Source organism: Petromyzon marinus, chromosome 48 (assembly GCF_048934315.1).
Source record: "Petromyzon marinus isolate PM22_M1 ecotype Great Lakes invasive population chromosome 48, UKy_Petmar_22M1.pri1.0, whole genome shotgun sequence".
NCBI lineage: Eukaryota > Metazoa > Chordata > Hyperoartia > Petromyzontiformes > Petromyzontidae > Petromyzon > Petromyzon marinus.
In genome coordinates this window covers 547,931-571,217 of record NC_133714.1, presented here as the reverse complement: position 1 = coordinate 571,217, position 23,287 = coordinate 547,931, and the positions used below count along the sequence as shown (strand labels likewise).

At 53.8% G+C, this 23,287-nt stretch overlaps 1 protein-coding gene across 1 annotated transcript in view; it reads left to right on the top strand.

The window, feature by feature from the left end:
• LOC116952721 (PDZ and LIM domain protein 4-like) overlaps positions 1-23,287 on the top strand; it is a 69,055-nt gene extending 45,768 nt beyond the window's left edge. The window contains exons 4-7 of the mRNA XM_076074429.1: positions 4,300-4,345; positions 10,659-10,741; positions 13,236-13,354; positions 14,578-23,287. Of these exons, the coding sequence (XP_075930544.1) occupies positions 4,300-4,345; positions 10,659-10,741; positions 13,236-13,354; positions 14,578-14,639 (310 nt within the window). The 3' untranslated portion in view covers positions 14,640-23,287. The remainder of the gene's footprint in view (positions 1-4,299; positions 4,346-10,658; positions 10,742-13,235; positions 13,355-14,577) is intronic.

Sequence of the window (23,287 nt, the reverse complement as noted above, 5' to 3'; positions counted from 1 at the left end):
TGAGACCGGTCGCACAATGTCGGGGTTTGTCTTCCCGATCCCCCCCACCCACCCCCCTACCCACCCCCCCTACCCCCCCACCCCCTACCCCCCCCACTCACCCACCCCCCTACCCCCCCACCCCCCACCCACCCACGGAGCTCCGATTGTGGTGAAGGATTCACGGCAGGCCTGGGACCTGGGCAGAGCCAACTCACCCCTTGCCGCCACCACCACCAGCACCACCAACAGCACCAGCACCACCACTACCAGCACCAGCACCACCAACAGCACCACCACTACCAGCACCACCACCAGCACCACCACGAGCACCACCAACAGCACCAGCACCACCACCAGCACCACCACTACCAGCACCACCGTCAGCACCACCAGCACCACCACCACCAGCACCACCACCAGCACCACCAGCACCACCACTAGCACCACCACCACTAGCACCACCACCACCACACTCCCTCGGCAGAATTCCCCCGACGCGACACCTCCCGCCTGCCGCTCCCACCGGTCACGGCCGAACGTGAAGGGTAACGAAACGCGACGAACGCCGTTGGCTTTCCGTCCGTCCCGCACGTTAATAATGAATGTGCGATACGCGCGTTCATTTAGTTTGTTTGTACTTCCATCGTGCCAACTCGTCATCCCGATGGCGCGCCGGACGTTTGGGCGGCAGCGTTGGCATGATCGTGCAGTTCTGCGCGTGTGGGAACAACAAGAGCTTCACGGCTCATCGGGTTCCACAAGTATAAATATTCTGATTCCCAGTACTGAAAACGTTCTAAATGTTGTTATCCGGGTGAGAGGTCGAGAAATGGGGAGATGAGTCGTCCCTTTGCAAGTGGAGTCGCCTGCATCGCCAGGAGTTATGAAAGCGTTACCGTGACGCGGAGGCAAGGTAGAACAGCGAAGGAAATAAAAAAAATCAGAGAAACAAGATAGTAAAAAAAATCGTTCATGGTAAAAAAAATTGTAGTTTTAGAGACGTGAATGTTGATTTAGTTTTGGGGTGGTGTGGGGGAGATGACCGAACTGGCGTTGAAGCAGACAAGGAGCACGTCACGCTGCGGCTGCGGCTGCAAAGGGAAGTCGCAGCCGCTGACAGCACCAGAGAGTGATAGCACGTAGGAGAGCCACAGCACGTGGGGGAGCCACATCACGTGGGAGAGCCACAGCACGTGGGAGCCACAGCACGTGGGAGAGCCACATCACGTGGGGTAGCCACATCACGTGGGAGAACCACAGCACGTGGGGGAGCCACAGCACGTAGGAGAGCCACAGCATGTGGGAGAGCCACATCACGTGGGAGAGCCACATCACGTGGGAGCCACATCACGTGGGAGAGCCACAGCACGTGGGAGAGCCACATCACGTGGGAGAGCCACATCACGTGGGGGAGCCACAGCACGTGGGGGAGCCACAGCACGTGGGGGAGCCACAGCACGTGGGAGAGCCACAGCACGTGGGAGAGCCACATCACGTGGGGGAGCCACATCACGTGGGGGAGCCACATCACGTGGGGGAGCCACATCACGTGGGGGAGCCACAGCACGTGGGGGAGCCACAGCACGTGGGGGAGCCACAGCACGTGGGGGAGCCACAGCACGTGGGGGAGTGTAAACGACGCAGCTGTACAGGTGGTGTGGGCATCCCTTGGGCTTCCGCAGGGGGTCAGTTCTGCATGGGTAGGGTGAGCGAGATGGGGGGGGGGTAAAGGAGGGGGGTGTGTGAAGGAGGAGGGAGTGGTGGTGAAGGAGGAGGGAGTGGTGGTGAAGGAGGTGGGAGTGGTGGTGAAGGAGGGGGGAGTGGTGGTGAAGGAGGGGGTTGTGGTGGTGAAGGTGAGATGGGGGAGGAGGGGGTTATTAAGAAACTTTGCCGCGCCGTTTTAAAACCCCTGGAGACTGGACGTCTTGTCTGCAAGGTGTCTGCAAGGTGTCTGCAAGATGTCAACTGATGCGTAGCGACCACGCGGTGACACCGTGCACACACAACAAAGCCAAAGATCCCCCGTGTAGCCTTAACAGACTTTTGAGGCAAGTGCTATTAAGCGAGCACCTATGAATGCCGGAACGGCACACGATGGGATGGGTGGCCAGCACCACGCCTGACCGCCTTTGTCTCCCCAGTCGCGATGTTTACGCACCGCACCAGGCGCTCATTTGAGGCTGAGTAGACCTAGAGGATGCCCAGGACCGGTTCAGGTAATTGTCACTGCTGTTGGCCGTGAGCGGGAATTGATCTCGGGTGGCTGGGTTCGTAACGCAGCGTAGCGCTAACCGCTGCACCACCGCTCCCCACAGGCACACATACACACACGGCGACCAGGTAACGACAGTTGTACACACACACACAACTTGTATATTCAAATGCAGACACGTATGCACTGACACATACCCCTCCACACGCACAGCGGACGTGTAATGACACGCGTACACACACTGTTGTGAGTTCGTACTGCACAATCACAATGAACACGCTGCAGTCGATCATCGATTATCCAGCTGCTTCCAATATTATCCGGCGGTCCCGGAGCCGATTCGGTGAAACCGGCAAACCCACTCTGAAGGCTGTATCGGTCGCGTGGTTGCGCGCTTGACAAAAAACGTGTCCTATCTTTGATTTCAGTGTCAAATAAATACGGCACATTATACACTGCACAATTTCATGACTAATAACTGCAGTAATACAAAATAACTGAAAATAAACACGGTGCGATACGGCGAAAAGTTGCGTCGTGATTCGGCGTTCGCCGGAGCCACGCGGTCTGAAGGTTTCACCACCGGTCGGGCGATGTCCCAACACAAGCACGCTTGTTGGGACAAGAGAGCAAAGTCGTGTTCCGTACGGCACCACGTGACGCAGAGTCTTCCAGATTGGAGTGGCTATCCGACGTTTTTGAAAAATCCGCCGCACCCTCCCGCCCCCAATAATATAAATGATGATAATAATAATAGGGTTTTCCCCCTTTTTTCTGCAACAAAACTGAAACCTTTTTTCAAGGATTCATGTTTGCATTAACCACAATACATGCAGTCAAAATGCAAACTTCATCTGGTGCTCGACCAGATGACGCCAAATGACGCCAAAAGGCGTCATCCGGTCGAGCACCAATTGGGTCGAGGCTCAAAAGAAAGCCGTCCCTTGGTGTGGACCAATCAGTTTCAAGGACAATGCCACATATATTATCATAGTATGTTTTTTGTTTGCATTTTGACTGCAGGTATTGTGGTTCATACAGACATGAATCCTTGTAAAAAGGTTTCAGTTTTGTTTTCAGAAAAAAGGGGGGAAACCCTATTATTACATTTTGGTACTGGCAAAGGAGGTCTAATGATGGTAATTGATTATCTACTGTAATTATATTATATATTATAATTATACACAACATATTATATATACAAATATATTACAGAAAATTGTATATAACTATAATCATTATAGAACAAATATGCTATTTAAATAATGATTTCGTGCTTATCCGGCGTTTTTGAGTTATAATTATACATAATGATATATAATTGTATATATCTGGTGATGTTGCTGCTTCTGCGTTGGAAGCACTGCACAAGCAACCACGCAACTCTCACGTTCCGTATCAACAACACACTGTGGCCTTTAGAGGCGTGGACTCTATTAACGATTAAATATTTTTATGTTACCAGGTGTAGGCCCCCCTGGTCTGTAGCGCTCTTTTTGAGAAGCGGCCTGGCTGTCACAAATGATAGCTCTATTAAGTGGATTATCACGTGGAAACGTATACCGGCCAAACACTCTAAACGCACGTGAATTCTAAATGTGGAGGGGAAAACCGGAGGACCCGGAGATTCATCCACACGACCACGGGGAGAGAGAGAGAGAGACGCAAACTCCAAATTTACAGCAGCAGGCGTCAGCGTCGGGATCGAAGCTACGAACTCCTGCACACCACCGTGGCCTCTCTGTGTGCTGTGAAGGAGGCCGTTACACGCACGTCACGCTGCCTTCTCTGCTGAAGGCCATCGGGCGTGAGCGACGAATGTGTCGAGTTGTTCGTGTCCGGTGATGATGCCGCTCGGGGAGTTGTTGGTTCCGGGTCGCGTATCCGGCGGAGCAACTTTGCACCTCCCCGTGGCTGAGCGACCGCGGGCAGGAGTGGGAAGGCGGCAGCTGACGGCAATTGCCCAAGCTCTGTAGTCCTCTGTGTCTTGAGCTATTGTTGTCAGTCAATAACTAAAGCATTGATGAGTGGCAGCGCGCCTGTGGTGCGGGTGCCGTACTCGTAACGAGTCTCAATGTGCTCTGTGTGCGCTTGCTTTGTTCCAGACCGGAAACGCCTCCAACCTCACCGGCACTCGCCATCAACGGCAAGGTACGAGCAGCCAGCCTCACCCAGCCTCACCCAGCCTCACCCACCATCACCTCACCCTGCCATCACCTCACCCAGCCATCACCCACCATCACCTCACCCACCATCACCTCACCCACCATCACCTCACCCTGCCATCACCTCACCCTGCCATCACCTCACCCTGCCATCACCTCACCCAGCCTCACCCTGCCTCACCCAGCCTCACCCAGCCTCACCCACCATCACCTCACCCAGCCATCACTCAGTATCACCCAGCCTCACCTCACCCAGGCTCACCCTGCCATCACCCAGCCTCACCCAGCCTCACCCAGCCTCACCTCAACACTGGTTTCACGTGAAGCAATATAATACATGCAGAGTCAGACTTGCTTAAACCAGTATTTGTTTAAGCAAGCCTGACTCTGCTGATGAGATATTGAATGTCAAGTTTGTATCAAACTGTTGCTGAGTTCAAGAAAACTCCCAGAAGGCCATATGGCCGATGTAGGATGTGTAAAAAGACGATTTTTTTTTTATGCATTTAATTTTTTTTAAAGTAAAAGATTTGTGAAGAAGACCGATTCGTCTGCCTATTTGTTCTGGTGCTTATATGTCCTCCACAACGACGCCAGCGGTTATTTTCGTGTTCGTGAAAGTCGGTCATGAATGGCTGCCCCCACCTCGCTCGCGTCTTGTTTTATGGAGATTTTGGGGGCGAAAAGCGACAAACGTGCCGAGCGCTGCCCCCCTCGAATGCTTGGGCAGGGGGCGGGGGGCTTGAGGGGGGAGCGGAGGAGTTCTCTGGATCGCTGCCGTATAGAAAACACAAAAAACAAAAACAGGCCGTTGAGCAAAAACTTCCCGCGAGACTCGGCCATGGCTTTCCTGGCCAAAACAATCGCGCGGCTGCTCGCCGCTCAGCGCGCCGATATCCACAACGCTGACCGCTCAGAATGTGCGTTAACCCTTCGTGGTGCGAATGTAAATGCTCTTTTCTCTTTTGTAAACAAAACGAACAGCCCCGACGCCTACCTCCACTAAGCCCGCTGTGACCACGTGACCTTCCATGACCTTTCATGACCTCGCCACTGCCTTCTTCGTCGCCGTCTCTGCCATCGGTGCTTCACATCGCGCCGTTTCCTCGTGGCTCGGTGCCAGCCCCGCCCCCCCTCGCCCCCCCTCGCCCCCCCCCCCGCCCCCCCTCGCCCCCCCCCGCCCCCCCCTCGCCCCCCCCCCGCCCCCCCTCTCCCCGTGCCACCACGGGAGCGCCTTCCCGCTCGTAGGCGGGGAGGGCAGCACCCGCGGTGGTCGTAGGCGCGCGTCATCGTGAGCGAGCGCTCACTCGCTGCACGGAGGCCGTCTGCGTGCCGGCGAGGACGCGGCAAGCGACACGCGCACGAGGGGGTGGGGGGAGGGGCGCCTTCCTCTGGGGAGCCATTCTCGGGCGTTCGCGACACCCGAAATAGCCGGCGAGCACGTACCAGAATCGCGGAACAATTGCACTCGTGAAAAATATCCAACAAATGGGGAACTGTGCGATGCAATTTACTCTGCCCAGTGTCGAAACCGGTCAAAGAGTTGGCTCGTGTTGGAACGGACGCCATTGAAATGCTGCGCTCCCAGAAGAACGTGCGGCTGATGGGATGCGTGTAAAGAAAACTACAAATATTTGCGTGTAGGGGACAGATATGGGGATGTGAGAGGTTATTATCGACCGCTTATCTATTGGGTGGACACGCAGTGGTCACGACAAAGCGGGCGAGCGCCAACAGCCGAGCGGCGATGGGAGGGAGAAGCTCACAAATAGCTCCAATTCCTCGGCGTTGACGCGCCCGTGGAACTGGTGAGACCGGTGCGTTGCGTCGGCTCCCCCGTCACGTGCCCAGCACGCGGTGAACCGCGACCTGCTCCAGCAGGCAGCAGCAGCAGGCAGCAGGCAGCAGCAGACAGCAGTAGCCAGCAGCAGGCAGCAGGCAGCAGCAGCAGCAGGCAGCAGCAGGCAGCAGCAGCAGACAGGCAGCAGCAGCAGACAGGCAGCAGCAGACAGTAACAGACAGCAGCAGACAGCAGCAGCAGCAGACAGGCAGTAGCAGGCAGCAGCAGCAGACAGGCAGCAGACAGGCAACTGGCAGCAGCAGCAGACAGGCAACAGGCAGCAGCAGCAGACAGGCAGCAGCAGCGGTTGCCTCCACAGGACGATGCGGGGGAGAGAGGGGGGGGGGCAGCGGAGACAACGCTCGGGGTTGACTTGCAGAGGCAAATCCCTCCCAGCACCACCACCACCGTCGTGGTCGTCGTCGTCTTTCTCCCCCGCCTCACCATCCACGCACTTACACGTGATAATAATAATCACCTTGCTTCCCTCGGTTCAGCTGTACGAGTAGCCAGCGGTGGGGGGGGGTGTTGGGGGGTTCCGTCGTTGAAGCGATGGAGTTTACAGGCGTCAGATTACCGGAACGGACGCCGGAGGTCACGGTGGTGGACGCAAGAGAGGGCGGTGCGCATCGAGGGTCAAACCGCTGCTGATCTCCGTAGCCACTGGAGGCCAAGCCGATTTTATAAACGTAAAATCATCGTTGCAGCCAGTTCCAGATTCCCTGTCGATCCTGCCGCCGACTTTGTATTTTACCCAGGCAAGAGCCCCACTGAGCTGTGTAGGTGGCTCAACGGAGTGGCGGCTTTATCATCATCATCATCAACCTCGTCGTGTGGACATTTATAGCAGCAGCAAAATTCTCTAAACGCGTGGTGATGTTGATTTTAAATGTACAGCAGGCGTCGGGGTCGGGATCGAACCCACGACCTCCTGCATACCAGGCGAGGTAGTCAACTATCCCAAGGCGCTACCACCACTGCCGTTCGACCAAGACTTTGCCGCATCGGCCGTTGTGGGTTTGGCGAAGGGGGGGAGCGGTCGCAGTAGCCGTTCAGATATCGCTCACCGGCCAACGATGCGTGGGCTGTGCGCCGTGATGCTCCGGGCGCGATGTCATTCCTGAGGATGACCACAGAGGATTCAAGTTCGACGCGACAAATGCAGTTGCGTCGGCGCCCGTAACTTAAAAAATGAAAAGTTCTCATTTTTGGGAAGTGCGGGGAAAATATTTCCATGACGTTGGGGTTTTTTATGTCCATGGACATCGGCGACATAGGATTGAAAACTGAAAATGAAACCAATATTTCGATTTAAAGCTTTCGTGACTGCAATGATTCATCTTCTTTGGTTCTTTCGGTAAAGTCACGTAGAATGAGAATAAAATAATAAATTGATAAAATAAAATAACACAATAATATTCTCACGACGTTTCGGCCACAACACAAGCGGCCTTCATCAGGTGAAGGGGGCGAGACTGTCTGGTAGGACAGCGCTGGACAGTCTCGCCCCCTTCACCTGATGAAGGCCGCTTGTGTTGTGGCCGAAACGTCGTGAGAATATTATTGTGTTATTTTATTTTATCAATTTATTATTTTATTCTCATTCTACGTGACTTTACCGAAAGAACCAAAGAAGATGAAACCAATATTATTCATAATAAACGTTTTTGGGTTAGATCGCGTAAGTATAAATGTGTCGTAACCCTCCGCCACCCGACACAGCCTGTAAGGTTTGTCATGTAAACAACGCGCCACTTAGTTACTACTTCTGCCCACCGCTGTGTTGGAGAGCAAATCCACAACATTTACAATCTGAGTAGTACGACGTTTCGCTGGTAATTACATCCAGCGTCATCGGGCGATTTGCCAGAATCGTGAAGCCATCCACCTGCTTCCGCTCTTACATTGAGCAGCAGCAGCAGCAGGACGACGTCACGGAACCCATCAGGTTTCCGAAATCAGAGGCAGAAGAGGGGAGGGAGGGTTATTGTAATTATATAATAGATTAGTACTTTAATTAGTTTGTGTTTACTCTATAAGGAATTGTAAGATGTCTTCTTCTTCCACGCATTCGTCCAACTCACGTGGGGTGTTCCGCTGTCCTTGCCAACCTTCTCCACGCTGCCCTGTCCTGCGCCATCTCCTCGGGCCACTGTGTCCCATCGCCCACCGCATCGCCCACCGCATCACACCACATCACACCACATCACCCACCACATCGCCCACCACATCACCCACCGCATCACACCACATCGCCCACCACATCGCCCACCACACCACCCACCACATCGCCCACCACATCGCCCACCACATCACCCACCACATCACCCACCACATCGCCCACCACATCACCCACCACATCACCCACCACATCACACCACATCACCCACCCAATCGCCCACCACATCGCCCACCACATCGCCCACCACATCGCCCACCACATCACCCACCACATCACACCACGTCACCCACCACATCACACCACATCGCCCACCACATCGCCCACCACACCACCCACCACATCGCCCACCACATCGCCCACCACATCACCCACCACATCACCCACCACATCGCCCACCACATCACCCACCACATCACCCACCACATCACACCACATCACCCACCCAATCGCCCACCACATCGCCCACCACATCGCCCACCACATCGCCCACCACATCACCCACCACATCACACCACGTCACCCACCACATCACACCACATCGCCCACCACATCACACCACATCGCCCACCACATCACACCACATCGCCCACCACATCGGAGCACATCGCCCACCACATCACCCACCACACCACCCACCACATCACACCACATCGCCCACCACATCACCCACCACATCACACCACATCACCCACCACATCGCCCACCACATCGCCCACCACATCGCCCACCACATCGCCCACCACACCACCCACCACCCACCACATCACCCACCACATCACCCACCACATCACCCACCATATCGCCCACCACATCGCCCACCACATCGCCCACCACATCACCCACCACATCACCCACCACATCGCCCACCACATCGCCCACCACATCGCCCACCACATCGCCCACCACACCACCCACCACACCACCCACCACATCACACCACATCGCCCACCACATCACCCACCACATCACACCACATCACCCACCACATCACCCACCACATCGCCCACCACATCGCCCACCACATCACCCACCACATCACACCACATCACCCACCACATCACCCACCACACCACCCACCACATCACACCACATCGCCCACCACATCGCCCACCGCATCACACCACATCGCCCACCGCATCACACCACATCACACCACATCGCCCACCACATCGCCCACCACATCGCCCACCACATCACCCACCACATCACCCACCACACCACCCACCACATCACCCACCACATCACCCACCACACCACATACCGCATCACACCACATCACACCACATCGCCCACCACATCGCCCACCACATCACCCACCACATCACACCACATCACACCACATCGCCCACCACATCACCCACCACATCACACCACATCACCCACCACATCACCCACCACATCACACCACATCACCCACCACATCACCCACCACACCACATACCGCATCACACCACATCACACCACATCGCCCACCACATCGCCCACCACATTTTCGTCCGCCTTCCTCTCGATCTGCTCATCTTACAATTACTTAATGATACGCTTCCAGGCCGCACTAAGCCTGCAGCTGTCATAGCAGTCCTTCCCCTAGTCCCCACCACCCCCTCCTCCCCCCCCCCCCCAAATGGGGTCAGTGGGCAGCACTCCATGAAGCAATTGGTGTAGCAAGCCGGCCTGGTGTCGAGTGGTCATGGGAGCGCAGCAGCAGGCCCTCCGAGCGTCGTTAGGCGTGTGTGTGTTGAGCCTGTGTGTGTTGTGTGTGTTGAGTGTGTGTGTGTTGTGTGTGTGTTGAGTGTGTGTGTGTTGTGTGTGTTGAGTGTGTGTGTGTTGAGTATGTGTGTTGAGCGTGTGTATGTGTTGTGTGTGTGTGTTGAGCATGTGTGTGTGCATTGAGTGTGTCAAGCGTGTGTGTGTGTGTTGAGTGTGTGTTGAGCGTGTGTGTATTAAGCGTGTGTATGTGTGTTGAGTGTGTGTGTGTTGAGCGTGTGTGTGTGTGCATTGAGTGTGTCAAGCGTGTGTGTGTTGAGTGTGTGTTGAGCGTGTGTATGTGTGTTGAGTGTGAGTGTGTGTGTTGAGCGTGTGTGTGTGCATTGAGTGTGTGTGTGTGTCACCGTGTATCGTTTAAAAACCCGGCGACCCGAGTTCCATTCCTGCTCGCGGCCAGCACCAGTGACGATTATCCGACCTGGTCCTGGGCCTCCCCGAGGTGAACTCCGCCTCCTGCCGACTGTCTGCGAAGGCTCCCCACGGGGGTAATCTTTGTCTTTGTGCCCTCAGGACCGAAGCTACCCTGGAAGCCCCGTGTCGCCCTTCTCCCCATTCGCCGGAGATAACTACAGCCGGCCGACCCCGAGACGCCCGTAAGTAGTGCACACCCACGTGCACACGCGTGCACACGCGCACACTCACGCATACACTCACGCACACACTCACGCATACACTCAGGCATACACTCACGCATACACTCAGGCATACACTCACGCATACACTCAGGCATACACTCACGCATACACTCACGCATACGCGCACACACGCGCACTTGCACCTCCGATTAGCACGGTTGGCTACGTGCCGTGCGAAATAAGTTCAACATTTACCATTCGAGTACGGTGGCGTTTCGCCAGTAATCACAACAACAACCAGCATCATCATCATCAGGCGGCAGCCACAGAGTTGTGGAGACATCCTAGTCCCGTTTCGGTCTGAAGTAGACGGGGTGAATGTGATGTTGTCACTTGTGAGCCAATCACGTGCACATGTTGTTGTGGGTTCACTCTCCAACACACAACCGGTTAGTGCTGTACTGGTAACGAATTGGCACGTATTGTTTACGTGACAGACATTACTAATTGGCTTTGTCGGGTGGGGGCGGGTTTAACGACAACACGTTTATGTTTATGCCATCTAACCCAAAACACCTCTAGTATGGATATTGGTCGCGAAAGCCCACTTTGTTATGCATACTGTACACATACTTGCACGTACGCGCGCACTGTCTCGCACTCCCAGCCACCACGTTACCCAACAAAGCGCTCGTCTGGCCAGATTGAGGGGACCGCATGGGCATGGCAAGTGGCTCGAAAGGAGATGAAAGAGATCTAGAGCCGAGTGGAATTGCCCGGTGGTCGGTACCGGTGGTGTTGACATCGGCATCTTTTTGTCCCGGAGCCGTTGGCCCAAAGTGGCTTTTTTTGGAAGCACGTGGGGTGACATGTGCTGCAGCACTGATATTCAGATATCATTTTTTTAAATCTCCAAATCACGCATGATAGCAAAGGTGACCTTTTTTTTTTAATGAGAATCTCATGAATTAGGTACCATGGTGTTTGAGAATGTCGTTTTGTATCGGGGAGTGGGTGGGGGAACGAGAGAACGGTTATTGAGAGAATCCGTTCCGCGCACCAAACTCTCTGCCCACGATCTATCCGACTCGGTCGCCTTCAATTATCTCCCCCCCCATCGGTACGCATGACACCCTGTTGCTGGGTTGTCACCGTAAGTCCCCGACACCCTGTTGCTGGGTTGTCACCGCAAGTCCCCGACACCCTGTTGCTGGGTTGTCACCGCAAGTCCCCGACACCCTGTTGCTGGGTTGTGACTGTAAGTCCCCGACACCCTGTTGCTGGGTTGTCACCGCAAGTCCCCGACACCCTGTTGCTGGGTTGTGACTGTAAGTCCCCGACACCCTGTTGCTGGGTTGTCACCGCAAGTCCCCGACACCCTGTTGCTGGGTTGTGACTGTAAGTCCCCGACACCCTGTTGCTGGGTTGTCACCGCAAGTCCCCGACACCCTGTTGCTGGGTTGTCACCGCAAGTCCCCGACACCCTGTTGCTGGGTTGTGACTGTAAGTCCCCGACACCCTGTTGCTGGGTTGTGACTGTAAGTCCCCGACACCCTGTTGCTGGGTTGTCACCGTAAGTCCCCGACACCCTGTTGCTGGGTTGTCACCGCAAGTCCCCGACACCCTGTTGCTGGGTTGTCACCGTAAGTCCCTGACACCCTGTTGCTGGGTTGTCACCGCAAGTCTCCGACACCCTGTTGCTGGGTTGTCACCGTAAGTCCCTGACACCCTGTTGCTGGGTTGTCACCGCAAGTCCCCGACACCCTGTTGCTGGGTTGTGACTGTAAGTCCCCGACACCCTGTTGCTGGGTTGTCACCGCAAGTCCCCGACACCCTGTTGCTGGGTTGTGACTGTAAGTCCCCGACACCCTGTTGCTGGGTTGTCACCGCAAGTCCCCGACACCCTGTTGCTGGGTTGTCACCGTAAGTCCCTGACACCCTGTTGCTGGGTTGTCACCGCAAGTCCCCGACACCCTGTTGCTGGGTTGTCACCGTAAGTCCCCGACACCCTGTTGCTGGGTTGTCACCGCAAGTCCCCGACACCCTGTTGCTGGGTTGTCACCGTAAGTCCCTGACACCCTGTTGCTGGGTTGTGACCGTAAGTCCCCGACACCCTGTTGCTGGGTTGTGACCGTAAGTCCCCGACACCCTGTTGCTGGGTTGTCACCGCAAGTCCGGCCAGGCGGCACGGTGGCTGAGCGAGCGGCTTACGATCGGGGGATGTTCGCGAAGTTCAAATCCTGGTCACGGGCGGACCCGACTCGGCCTGTCGTCTATCTGGGGGTCGATAAAATTGGGGCCACCTCACGGTTGAAGGCTACAGTGGGTTGTTCTACGGACAGACTCGCCCCCGTCATAGGAATAGGGAATTTACACCACTGGCTCAGTGGGACATAAGCACCGCCTCAATGCTCATCCGAGCAGGAAATCACTTTGACCTGTTATGACAAGCGGTTGTGGTGGCGGTGGTGATGGTGGTGGTGGTGGTGTTGGTGGTGGTTGCGGTATGCAGGGTGAGACTGAGCAGCGTGGACCGCGACTCGGAGCTCTACAAACTGCAGGAGGAGAACCGCCGGTCGGGCCAAGTGCCCAAGCAGTCGGGCTTCTTCCACAGGCTGCAGGGCATGCTGGGTAACGTCGCACGATCCCATCACACACAGCAGCACCGCTGGGCATCCCAGCACCTGTTTGTTGGCACGATTGTGCCGTTTTGGAATTTTTGCTGCTGCTGTTAAAAGTGTTTTTCGTTTGACGGGGTGGGAGTCGCCCACACTCCACCCCACCGCACGCGCCCTGTCACTCGACCCGTCACTCGACCCGTCAATCGACTCACCATGCTGTCGCACTGCTGGGTGTACGGAGGTGGCTGGAGTGGCGGGGGGGAGGGTGGCGGGGGTGGGGGGGCTGTGGGGAGCGGTGGTGTAGCGGTTAGCGCTACGCTGAGCTACGAACCTGGCGACTCGAGTTCAATTCCCGCTCACGGCCAACACCGGTGACGATTATTTGAACCGGTCCTGGGCCTTTCCTATGTCGCTTCAACCTCAAATGAATACCTGGTGCGATGTGTAAACATCACCACTGGAGAGACAAAGACGGCCGGGCGTGGTGCTGGCCACCCACCCCCTCGTGTGCCGTGCCGGCCTTCGTAGGTGCTCGCTAACAGCACTTGCCCCAACAGTCTGTTGCAGGCTATATGGGAGATCTTTGTCTTTGGGGGTGAGATTTGAGAAAGCTGAAACTGGAGTGCGCTGACCGTTGCACCACTGCGGTAGGAGGGACGAGTTAATGATCACAGACGCCCGGCGGGGTTGGGCAAGCGGCGAGACGGCGGCCAGCGATAGGAATTAGCATTCTACGTAATCACGAGAGATTTGTCAAGGAGAATATGAGTGACGGGGTGAATATAAGCAGACAGGAAATGTACTCTTTGGTTTTTTCGGTAAAGTCACGTAGATAAACTAAAAAGCTCTAACAGATAGGTGAAAACCCTCCCCGTAGAGGTAATTAATTCTAGATTTGAAGCTTCGTGACTTTACCGAAAAAAACAAAAAGTATGAATCCTTGCAGTCACGAAAGCTTCAAATCTAGACAGGAAATGCTTTAAGTGTTGCACAAATAAAAGTAAAACACTCATTTATAAATAACATTTAGGATTATTGGGCCCTCCACCCATCCTAAAAGTAGAATGGCAACTTTTTGAAGTAGTTTATTTGGTTTGTTTGTGGACCCGGTGCCTACAGAAGTTTATATTTCAATAGAAATTCGACGTCAGATTTCAGACTCAAAATCTAAATGGGGGATTGCCCCACTGACGCAGTCCCTGACAGCTCCACTCGCGTCGCTTTGTGTTACAGACGACAGCTCGGAGGGCAAGGGGAGCGCGGGAGAGGCGGACACACAGAACAGACACACCTGACGCACCAGTACACACAGCACAGACACACCTGACGCACCAGTACACACAGCACAGACACACCTGACGCACCAGTACACACAGCACAGACACACCTGACACACCTGACGCACCAGTACACCCAGCACAGACACACCTGACGCACCAGTACACACAGCACAGACACACCTGACGCACCAGTACACACAGCACAGACACACCTGACGCACCAGTACACACAGCACAGACACACCTGACGCACCAGTACACACAGCACAGACACACCTGACGCACCAGTACACACAGCACAGACACACCTGATGCACCAGTACACACAGCACAGACACACCTGACGCACCAGTACACACAGCACAGACACACCTGACGCACCAGTACACCCAGCACAGACACACTTGACGCACCAGTACACACAGCACAGACACACCTGACGCACCAGTACACCCAGCACAGACACACCTGACGCACCAGTACACACAGCACAGACACACCTGACACACCTGACGCACCAGTACACCCAGCACAGACACACCTGACGCACCAGTACACAGCACAGACACACCTGACACACCTGACGCACCAGTACACACAGCACAGACACACCTGACACACCTGACGCACCAGTACACACAGCACAGACACACCCGACGCACCAGTACACGCAGCACAGACAACGCGATCCTGCGTGCACGCCCATGCAGGGATCAGGACGCCTGTCCATACCCTCGCTGACTCTAGGGGGCAACCCTATCACGCGCACACACACGCACACAGGCACGCACACAGGCACGGATACATACACACAGGCACGCATACATACACACAGGCACACATACATACACACAGGCACGGATACATACACACAGGCACGGATACAGACACAGGCACGCATACATACACACAGGCACGCATACATACACACAGGCACGCATACATACACACAGGCACGGATACAGACACAGGCACGGATACAGACACAGGCACGCATACATACACACAGGGACGCATACATACACACAGGCACGGATACAGACACAGGCACGGATACAGACACAGGCACGCATACATACACGCAGGCACGCATACATACACACAGGCACGCATACATACACACAGGCACGCATACATACACACAGGCACGCATACATACACACAGGCACGCATACATACACACAGGCACGCATACATACACACAGGCACGCATACATACACACAGGCACGGATACAGACACAGGCACGCATACATACACACAGGCACGCATACATACACACAGGCACGCATACATACACACAGGCACGGATACAGACACAGGCACGCATACATACACACAGGCACGGATACAGACACAGGCACGCATACATACACACAGGCACGGATACACACACACAGGCACCCGCGTGTGCACGGATGCACGCTGACGCGGCGGCAATGCGAGGCCACTCGCCGCGTGAGGAGGAGAAGGAGGAGGCGGAGGAGGCGGATGAGGAGCACGAATCCCGTTCGTCCACTCGCGCGTGTAGTCGCGACGCCGGCGATGCAGTCGGCGCGAAGAGAGAGAGCGGGGAGAGAGTGAGAGGGAGCGAGAGAGAGTGGGAGAGGGAGAGATGTTTAACATTTTATCTATAATTCGACTAAAAAAAAAACTAACATAGTAAGGAGATGAGCAATGTACAAAAAGATCTGCACACACAATCAACACGTGACTTTTCCACAAGACAAGTTTTTTTTTCTGAGAGAGGGGGTTTGACTTGCTCTGGAGAGAAGGCAAAACTTTCAGTCGTCAATTGCTTTGTTGCACTTTGCAGCCCAAGTATCTACCGAGGGATGGCCAATTCACAACACGTTTTAAAACGTCATTATCATTCCCCGAACAATGTACTTAAAGATGTTTGTCGTTCCGCTTTTAACTCAAAAAAACCGAAGTACAAGGATAAGCGATTGTGCACCCAGCAGCCCTCCCGTGCACAAAGCTGCGGTTGTGAGAGCACCAAAGCTTATTGCGAATTATTTGGCTCTTTCGGTAAAGTCACGTCGATAGGTTACAAAGCAACTACGAAACGTCAGCGGTTTTTTGTCATTTTTTTTCCTATCTACGTGACTTTACCGAAACACCAAAGAATATGAATTCCTGCAGCCACGAAAGCTTCAAGTCAAGCTTATTGTATGTTGTAGTGACGCTGTATATACGTTGGACTTCTTTCGCACCGTACATAGCCAACCGTGATCATCGTACGCGAAACACATTCCAGGACAAGACTTATAAGCTGTAATGGAAAACGAGCGAATCATGCAGTTGTCATCACGTATGTCCGCTCAAATGGTTCCTGGCAATGTTTATCCACCACAATGTTAAGGAGGACAATTAAGAAAAGTTAATCTGCCGATTGACTTAAAATTACAACACTCAGAAGTTCAAGTGTCTTCTAAGTCAGTAACCCAAATAATTTGCATACAAGCTTTAATTACTCTAAGCTCTAAGATCAACCAACCATTGTACCATAGACTCCGTGACTGAATTTGATTGCAATGAGGCTGCATTTGCCATTCGCCCATTTCTGCAGGAAAACCATCTTGCATGGGGCAATATAATTGAATCTGGCTACAGATTTCATAAGAGTAAACTGCACAAATGGTTGTGTTAATGGCATCAAGACATATACATTTTAAATGCAATCCTGATAACCCCTAAAGCCAGTGCATGCCACATGTCATGTAGGGAAACCAAACCATCAAAGATATCACAACAATATTAAACTTCCTGTTTGTATAAATATGATTTGACAGACATTCAGCTCCATGCTTCTTAGAACTGCTGTGTAACACGTAGATACATATTGGCACTGATTGTATTTTATTATGCGGATTGTCAATAGTTGTGAGTGAATGCATTCGTATGCAGTGCATTCAAACGTGATCATAGGCTGCAGGAATTATAATGGGTTCAGCCCTCGTTTTTAATGACTAAAAAGTCACACGCCTGTTGGTCCAAATATTTTTAATGCGATAGGAAATTGTTCGGGACGTTAACAGCAGAAGCAAAATTACGCTAAGGTGAGCGTTCTAAAGGAGGGAACATTATTGAATTGCGATATCGCCAAGACAGTTGTGATGCATGCAGACCCTGTGTGTGTGTGTGGCATGTACTGTCAGTCGACATCGCAGATGCCCTCCAGGACATTAAGAATGTTTCTGCGCACTTAGTCGCTTGATCCACCTCAAGTCGATCCTCCTCCAGGTCCTTGCTCATCACCGGACCGAGTCGCTGCTCGGGCCGCCGCTGCCATCTGCCCCCCCCCCCCCGTGTGAGAGAGACGACGACGAATGTGAGACGCGAGGGTGTATCGTGTGAATGCCGGGTAACGTGAGCGCGCGGTGGTCACGTGAGATGACAGCCCTTTATAAAATACCTGACGTGCAAATGTCGCTTCGTTAGCCAGTACGAGTAAAGGAATGAGGAGAATTTGAAGGTCACATTTCGGTAAAAGTTGTATGTTCCCCCCTCTCCGTCATCTTGCGGCGGCGTCGTAGGTCGCCAAGTCCAACCGCGATCACTAAAGTAACCACCACAGTGCGGCAGTCGTGTTACTCCGTGCGCTTAGTGACCGTAGCATTGTGATGTTATTATGATGGTGTGGCGTCTATGTATTGTTGCACGCTGCGTGTGGTGTCTTATCCGTGCGCGTGACACAACACGTGACGCATCGCACGTGACGCGTCACGTGTGATGTGTGGCACATCGCGCGTCACGTGTCACATCACGTGATGCATCGCGCGCGACGCATGACATCACATCGCGCGTGACGCGTCGCGCCTCGTGCGTTGCGTTGTGCGATGTCGGAGCGCTCGTCACGGACCCCTGTACACCCCTCCCCTCCGTCCCCCCCCCCAACGATGACGCTCACACACAGATACACACACAGACACACACAGATACACACACACAGACACACAGATACACAGACACAGATACACACAGACACAGATACACAGACACACACAGATACACAGACACACACAGATACACAGACACACAGATACACACACAGACACACAGATACACACACAGATACACAGACACACAGATACACACACACAGATACACACACACATGGACAGGAGCAGGTCGACAGCCGGCTGGCAATAGGCTGGGGCCCAGCATAACAACGGCACACGGAGTAGACGGAGAGAAGGGACAACGAGAAATCTGAGAGGCCGCGTCGGACTGTTGCCACCTGTCCGGTCAAGACCCTGCCAGTAGTCGGGGAATTGGCTCTTGTCGTGTTTGGGTCGCAGCAGGAATTGATTTGTCCTGATATCTGGCACCGGTGTTTGTGGCGGTTGTTCTGTTGACCTTGTATCACAGTCTATCACGCACAGCTGACTAAGATCATGTCGGGCTGTGGTCTGCGGAGGTGGTGGCCACCCCACACAAATCTGGACCGCTGTGAATGTCGAAACCAGATCTGCTGACAAGACACTGAATTCCGAGACCATTGCGGCGTCTGCGTGTGTTGAACCAGTGCCGATAACATCACGTACTCCGCTGGGAAGATCATCGTGGGCTTATGGGATGTGTTAAAAAACAAAAACACTTTTATTATTTACGTTTAGAGACGGATATATGGCAAGGGGTATTTCCCGCTTGCCTTGTTTGCAACTGGGCCCTGTTGAGGCTGCGGCAGGGCATTAGCGAGGCCAACACGTGCGGGGTTGTCAACGCATTTTATTTATAGATCTGTTTTATATATACAAGTGGAGACCTGTGAACAGGTCGCACCCACCCCCTGCGAGGCACTGCAACTGCACACCTGAGCGGGGACTCCTGACCACCTGTCCCCAGAGACTGCCCGCTTCCTCCCCAAAGAGCTCCCTCGAGTTGACCGGGGTCACCCAGGTCACCGGGGGGGGGGGGGTAATGTACGGCGTTGTATGGAGCCGCGAGGGCTGGGAGACACTGGATGGGGTCGATTTAATGTTGTTTGATCGGGTGACAACTTACCTCCAGAGAGCGGGATGGTCCGACTTGGCAACGGTGACCTTGCTCGGTCAAAACTCCAAAAGCGACGACGAAGTAAGGCCGCAGTGCAGGACGATTGTGAGAAATAAGAATCGGGAATGGGAGCCAGTTGAGGTGGTTCTGGCGCCCAGCAAGGATGCCCCCCCGGTAGACTCCCCCTGGAACTCTGCCGGGCAGCAGCAGCAGCAACCTCCCACTGGGCAAAGACCCCGGGGCCGGCCCAGGACACGCTGCTGCTGCTGGTGGTGGTGGGACTGCGTTGCTCGGCTGGCCTGGGGATGCCTGGGAATTGCCCAGGAAGAGCTAGAATCTGTGTATAGTAGTGTATTGTGTAGTGTATAGTGTAGTAGTGTATAGTAGTGTAGTGTATAGCAGTGGTGTATAGTGTATGATGAAGTGTAGTGTGTAGTATATAGTGTAGTGTATAGTAACGTAGTGTATGGTGTAGTGTATAGTGTAGTAGTGTATGGTGTAGTGTATAGAGTGTAGTGTATAGTAGTGTATAGTGTAGTAGTGTATTGTATGATGTAGTGTATAGTGTAGTAGTGTATAGTGTATTGAATGATGTAGTGTATAGTAGTGTAGTAGTGTATAGTGTATTGAATGATGTAGTGTATAGTGTAGTAGTGCTGGAGTTTGTCGCCAGGGAAAGGGAGGCCCCGACCACCACGGCTCAACGCGCTGCTGCCGCCGCGACCCTCACCAGGACAGGCGGATTGAGAAACAGGAGTTGTGTATAAGTTGTTCAAACACCAAATAGAAACCCTTATCAAGGAATCAAGTAGTGCCTTAACCAGGCGTACTCGTGGCTAACATGCAAACAAACACGTGGCTCTGATGACAAATGACGCATTGTCTTTGAAACTGATTGGCCTACAGCAGAGACAGGAGCCTTCTCTGTGGCCGTGTCTCACCACCAGTGTCAGGCCAGAGAACGACGCCACAAGGCGAGCAGCACCAAGACAATGCCACACGTGTCAGAGCATTTATAGCGCGGGGTGAGCAGCTGCATCATGGGATACCGTTTTGCCAGTATGAAAAGGAATAGAAAAAAAAGAATAGGAGTGCATCATTACATATATGTTGAAAATTAAGAGCAAAAAAGCCACCGAATCGGAGCAAAAACTTAAATCGACGTTAAATTAATTTCCTGTAACGAAAGTTGGCTCAGACAAATTTACTTTAAAAAAAAACGGAGTAGAATCATGTTTAAGGAAATGTAGCGAATGTGTTTGTGGTGATTATTGCACTCGTCTGTAAACAGAGGACGCGAGTCCTCGGGGTGGACGCGGCTGTGGCGATGACGCCGTGGCCCCATATGACGCCTGGCAGGATGACACCACGAGACCGTGACACCACGAGACCACGCCACTCCTTGGTCACTGAGTGACTTGTCCACTCAGTGACGGGGCCACTCAGTAACGGGGCCACTCGGTGACGGGGCCACTCAGTGACTCATCACTGCGTGACTCGGTGACTTGGCCAATCGGTGACTCTGCCACTCTGTGACGGGGCTACTCAGTGACTCGTCCACTCAGTGACTTAGCCAGTCAGACACTTGGCTACGGTGACTCGGCCACTGGGTGTCCGCGCCACCTGCTGCCCGAGTCGTGCGCCACCCCCACGCAGGGTTCACCTGAAGCTGCCCTTCCTGCTCACCTTTAACTGGAGACGAACCCCTTTCCCGTTTCGAGACGTCTGAAAGTTATGGGGTCATGGTGTCCCGATCACCGCCGAATCTCGGAAACGCGCGAGCAGTTTCAGCGTTACATTTTATTTTAGAGAGGCCTCACATCAGCGGTTCTGTTGTTTTTACAAAGACGTCGTTACTCACCGCAGAGAACTGTAGCGACACGACCGCCACCGCCTCTCTAAGGTAGCCGGCGCCAACGCTGTGCCACGCCCCCTCCCGCGTGGCCTTTTTCTTCCGATTACATTCCGATGACGTACGTGGTGAATTGGCCACTCAGTGACTGGGCCACTCGGTGACTCAGTCACTCGTTGACTCGGCCACTCGTTGACTCGGCCACTCGTTGACTCGGCCACTCGTTGACTCGGCCACTCGTTGACTTGGCCACTCGTTGACTTGGCCACTCGTTGACTTGGCCACTCAGTGAATGGGCCACTCAGTCCCGCTTAGCCAACACCGGCAGCGTCTCTTGCCCGCTCCCGGTGCGTTAGCCTCGTCATCGTCCGGGTCTTGCCAAGTCGAGTATCAGAATAGGAATCTTCGGGACTGGAGGAATCCGATGAGCTACAAGGGTGGCCACCGGTCCGGGTTTTGGCCCGGACTGTCCCCGGGAAATTGGGCAGACACTCCCGGATTGCCAGGAATTGATTTGTGCCGAAGAGTTTGGTGGGACTCGGGTCAGAAATTTACGACATTTGCACGGCACGGGTTTGATCGGCCTAGGGCTGACTGAGAATGGTGTCCGTCCGGATTTGGCCGACAGTAGAGAATGTGGGGACCCAACCTAACGCCGCACGCAGCAGGGGCGTCAGGGATTGGGGCTATAATCTGGGATCTGAGTTTTTTGTATTTTGCCGTTTATCGCGTGGTTTAACGTTATGATTGGGGGGTTGTGTAGACTGGTGTGTGACTAATGTCTGGTGTGGGGGGGACCCATTGCCTCTCTCTCCGTGGGGTTCGAGAACCGATGGATGCGACCGACGCGTGCGATCGGGGGGGGGGGGGGGTCCTGTCCAGGTCGGGAGTTTTGCTCTCCCACCGCAGTCCGCCTTCCAAACTTACCGATCCTCTCGTTCACACGCTTACACGTCGAGTGAGCGATGTGTTGAGTGGCGGCACCGATGCGGCCTGCACTGTGGCAGGGTGAGAATCCTGGGTCTGTGTAAATGCGCCGCGTGTACAGCTGCGGCAAGTCACCCACGGGGACGTCCTGTTAGTGGCTGATTGTTGTTGATGGTGGTCGTGGTGGGGATGGGTCGGCCGTGCTGAGGCCGTTGAGCCTGCAGGCCGCCCAGGGAATGGGACGCAGAGGGATAGCATCGATAGCGATCGCCTGCGATGTTTGCGACAAAAGCATCGGCGTCCACAAAGACATTTATGTTTTGGTAAAAAAAAATATAATACGCAAACTATATTTTTTATTCTACCAGGCCAGGGCCTCACTGAGCTATTTAGCTCTTGTTTTCAGAAGCGACCTGGTTGTCACAAGTGACAGCTCAACGAAGTGGCTGATCGTCGTCGTGTGGAAATGTATAGCAGCCAAACACTCTAAACGCGTGTTGGTTGTGATTCTAAATGTTGGAGGGAATAGCCGGAGGACCCGGAGAAAACCCCACGGCGAGAGAGAGACACACAGACGTCAGGGTCGGGATCAAACCTCCGACCTATTCTTTGGGTCCTTCGGTAAAGTCACGTAGATAGGTACAAATTAATAAGTCAAGATTTAAACCTCCGACCTCTTGCATATCAGGCGAGGTAATTAACATCTCGTCACACGCAATCTCCAAATATACAGCAGCAGGCGTCAGGGTCGGATGGAGCAATCAAAATATTCAGTCGCAATGGTTATTGGAGGAAATAATAATTAATGGTTATATGTTGTGGGGTTCAATACCCAACGTTAATTTGCATCGATTGCTAATTTAATAAAGACAAATAGAGCAGCA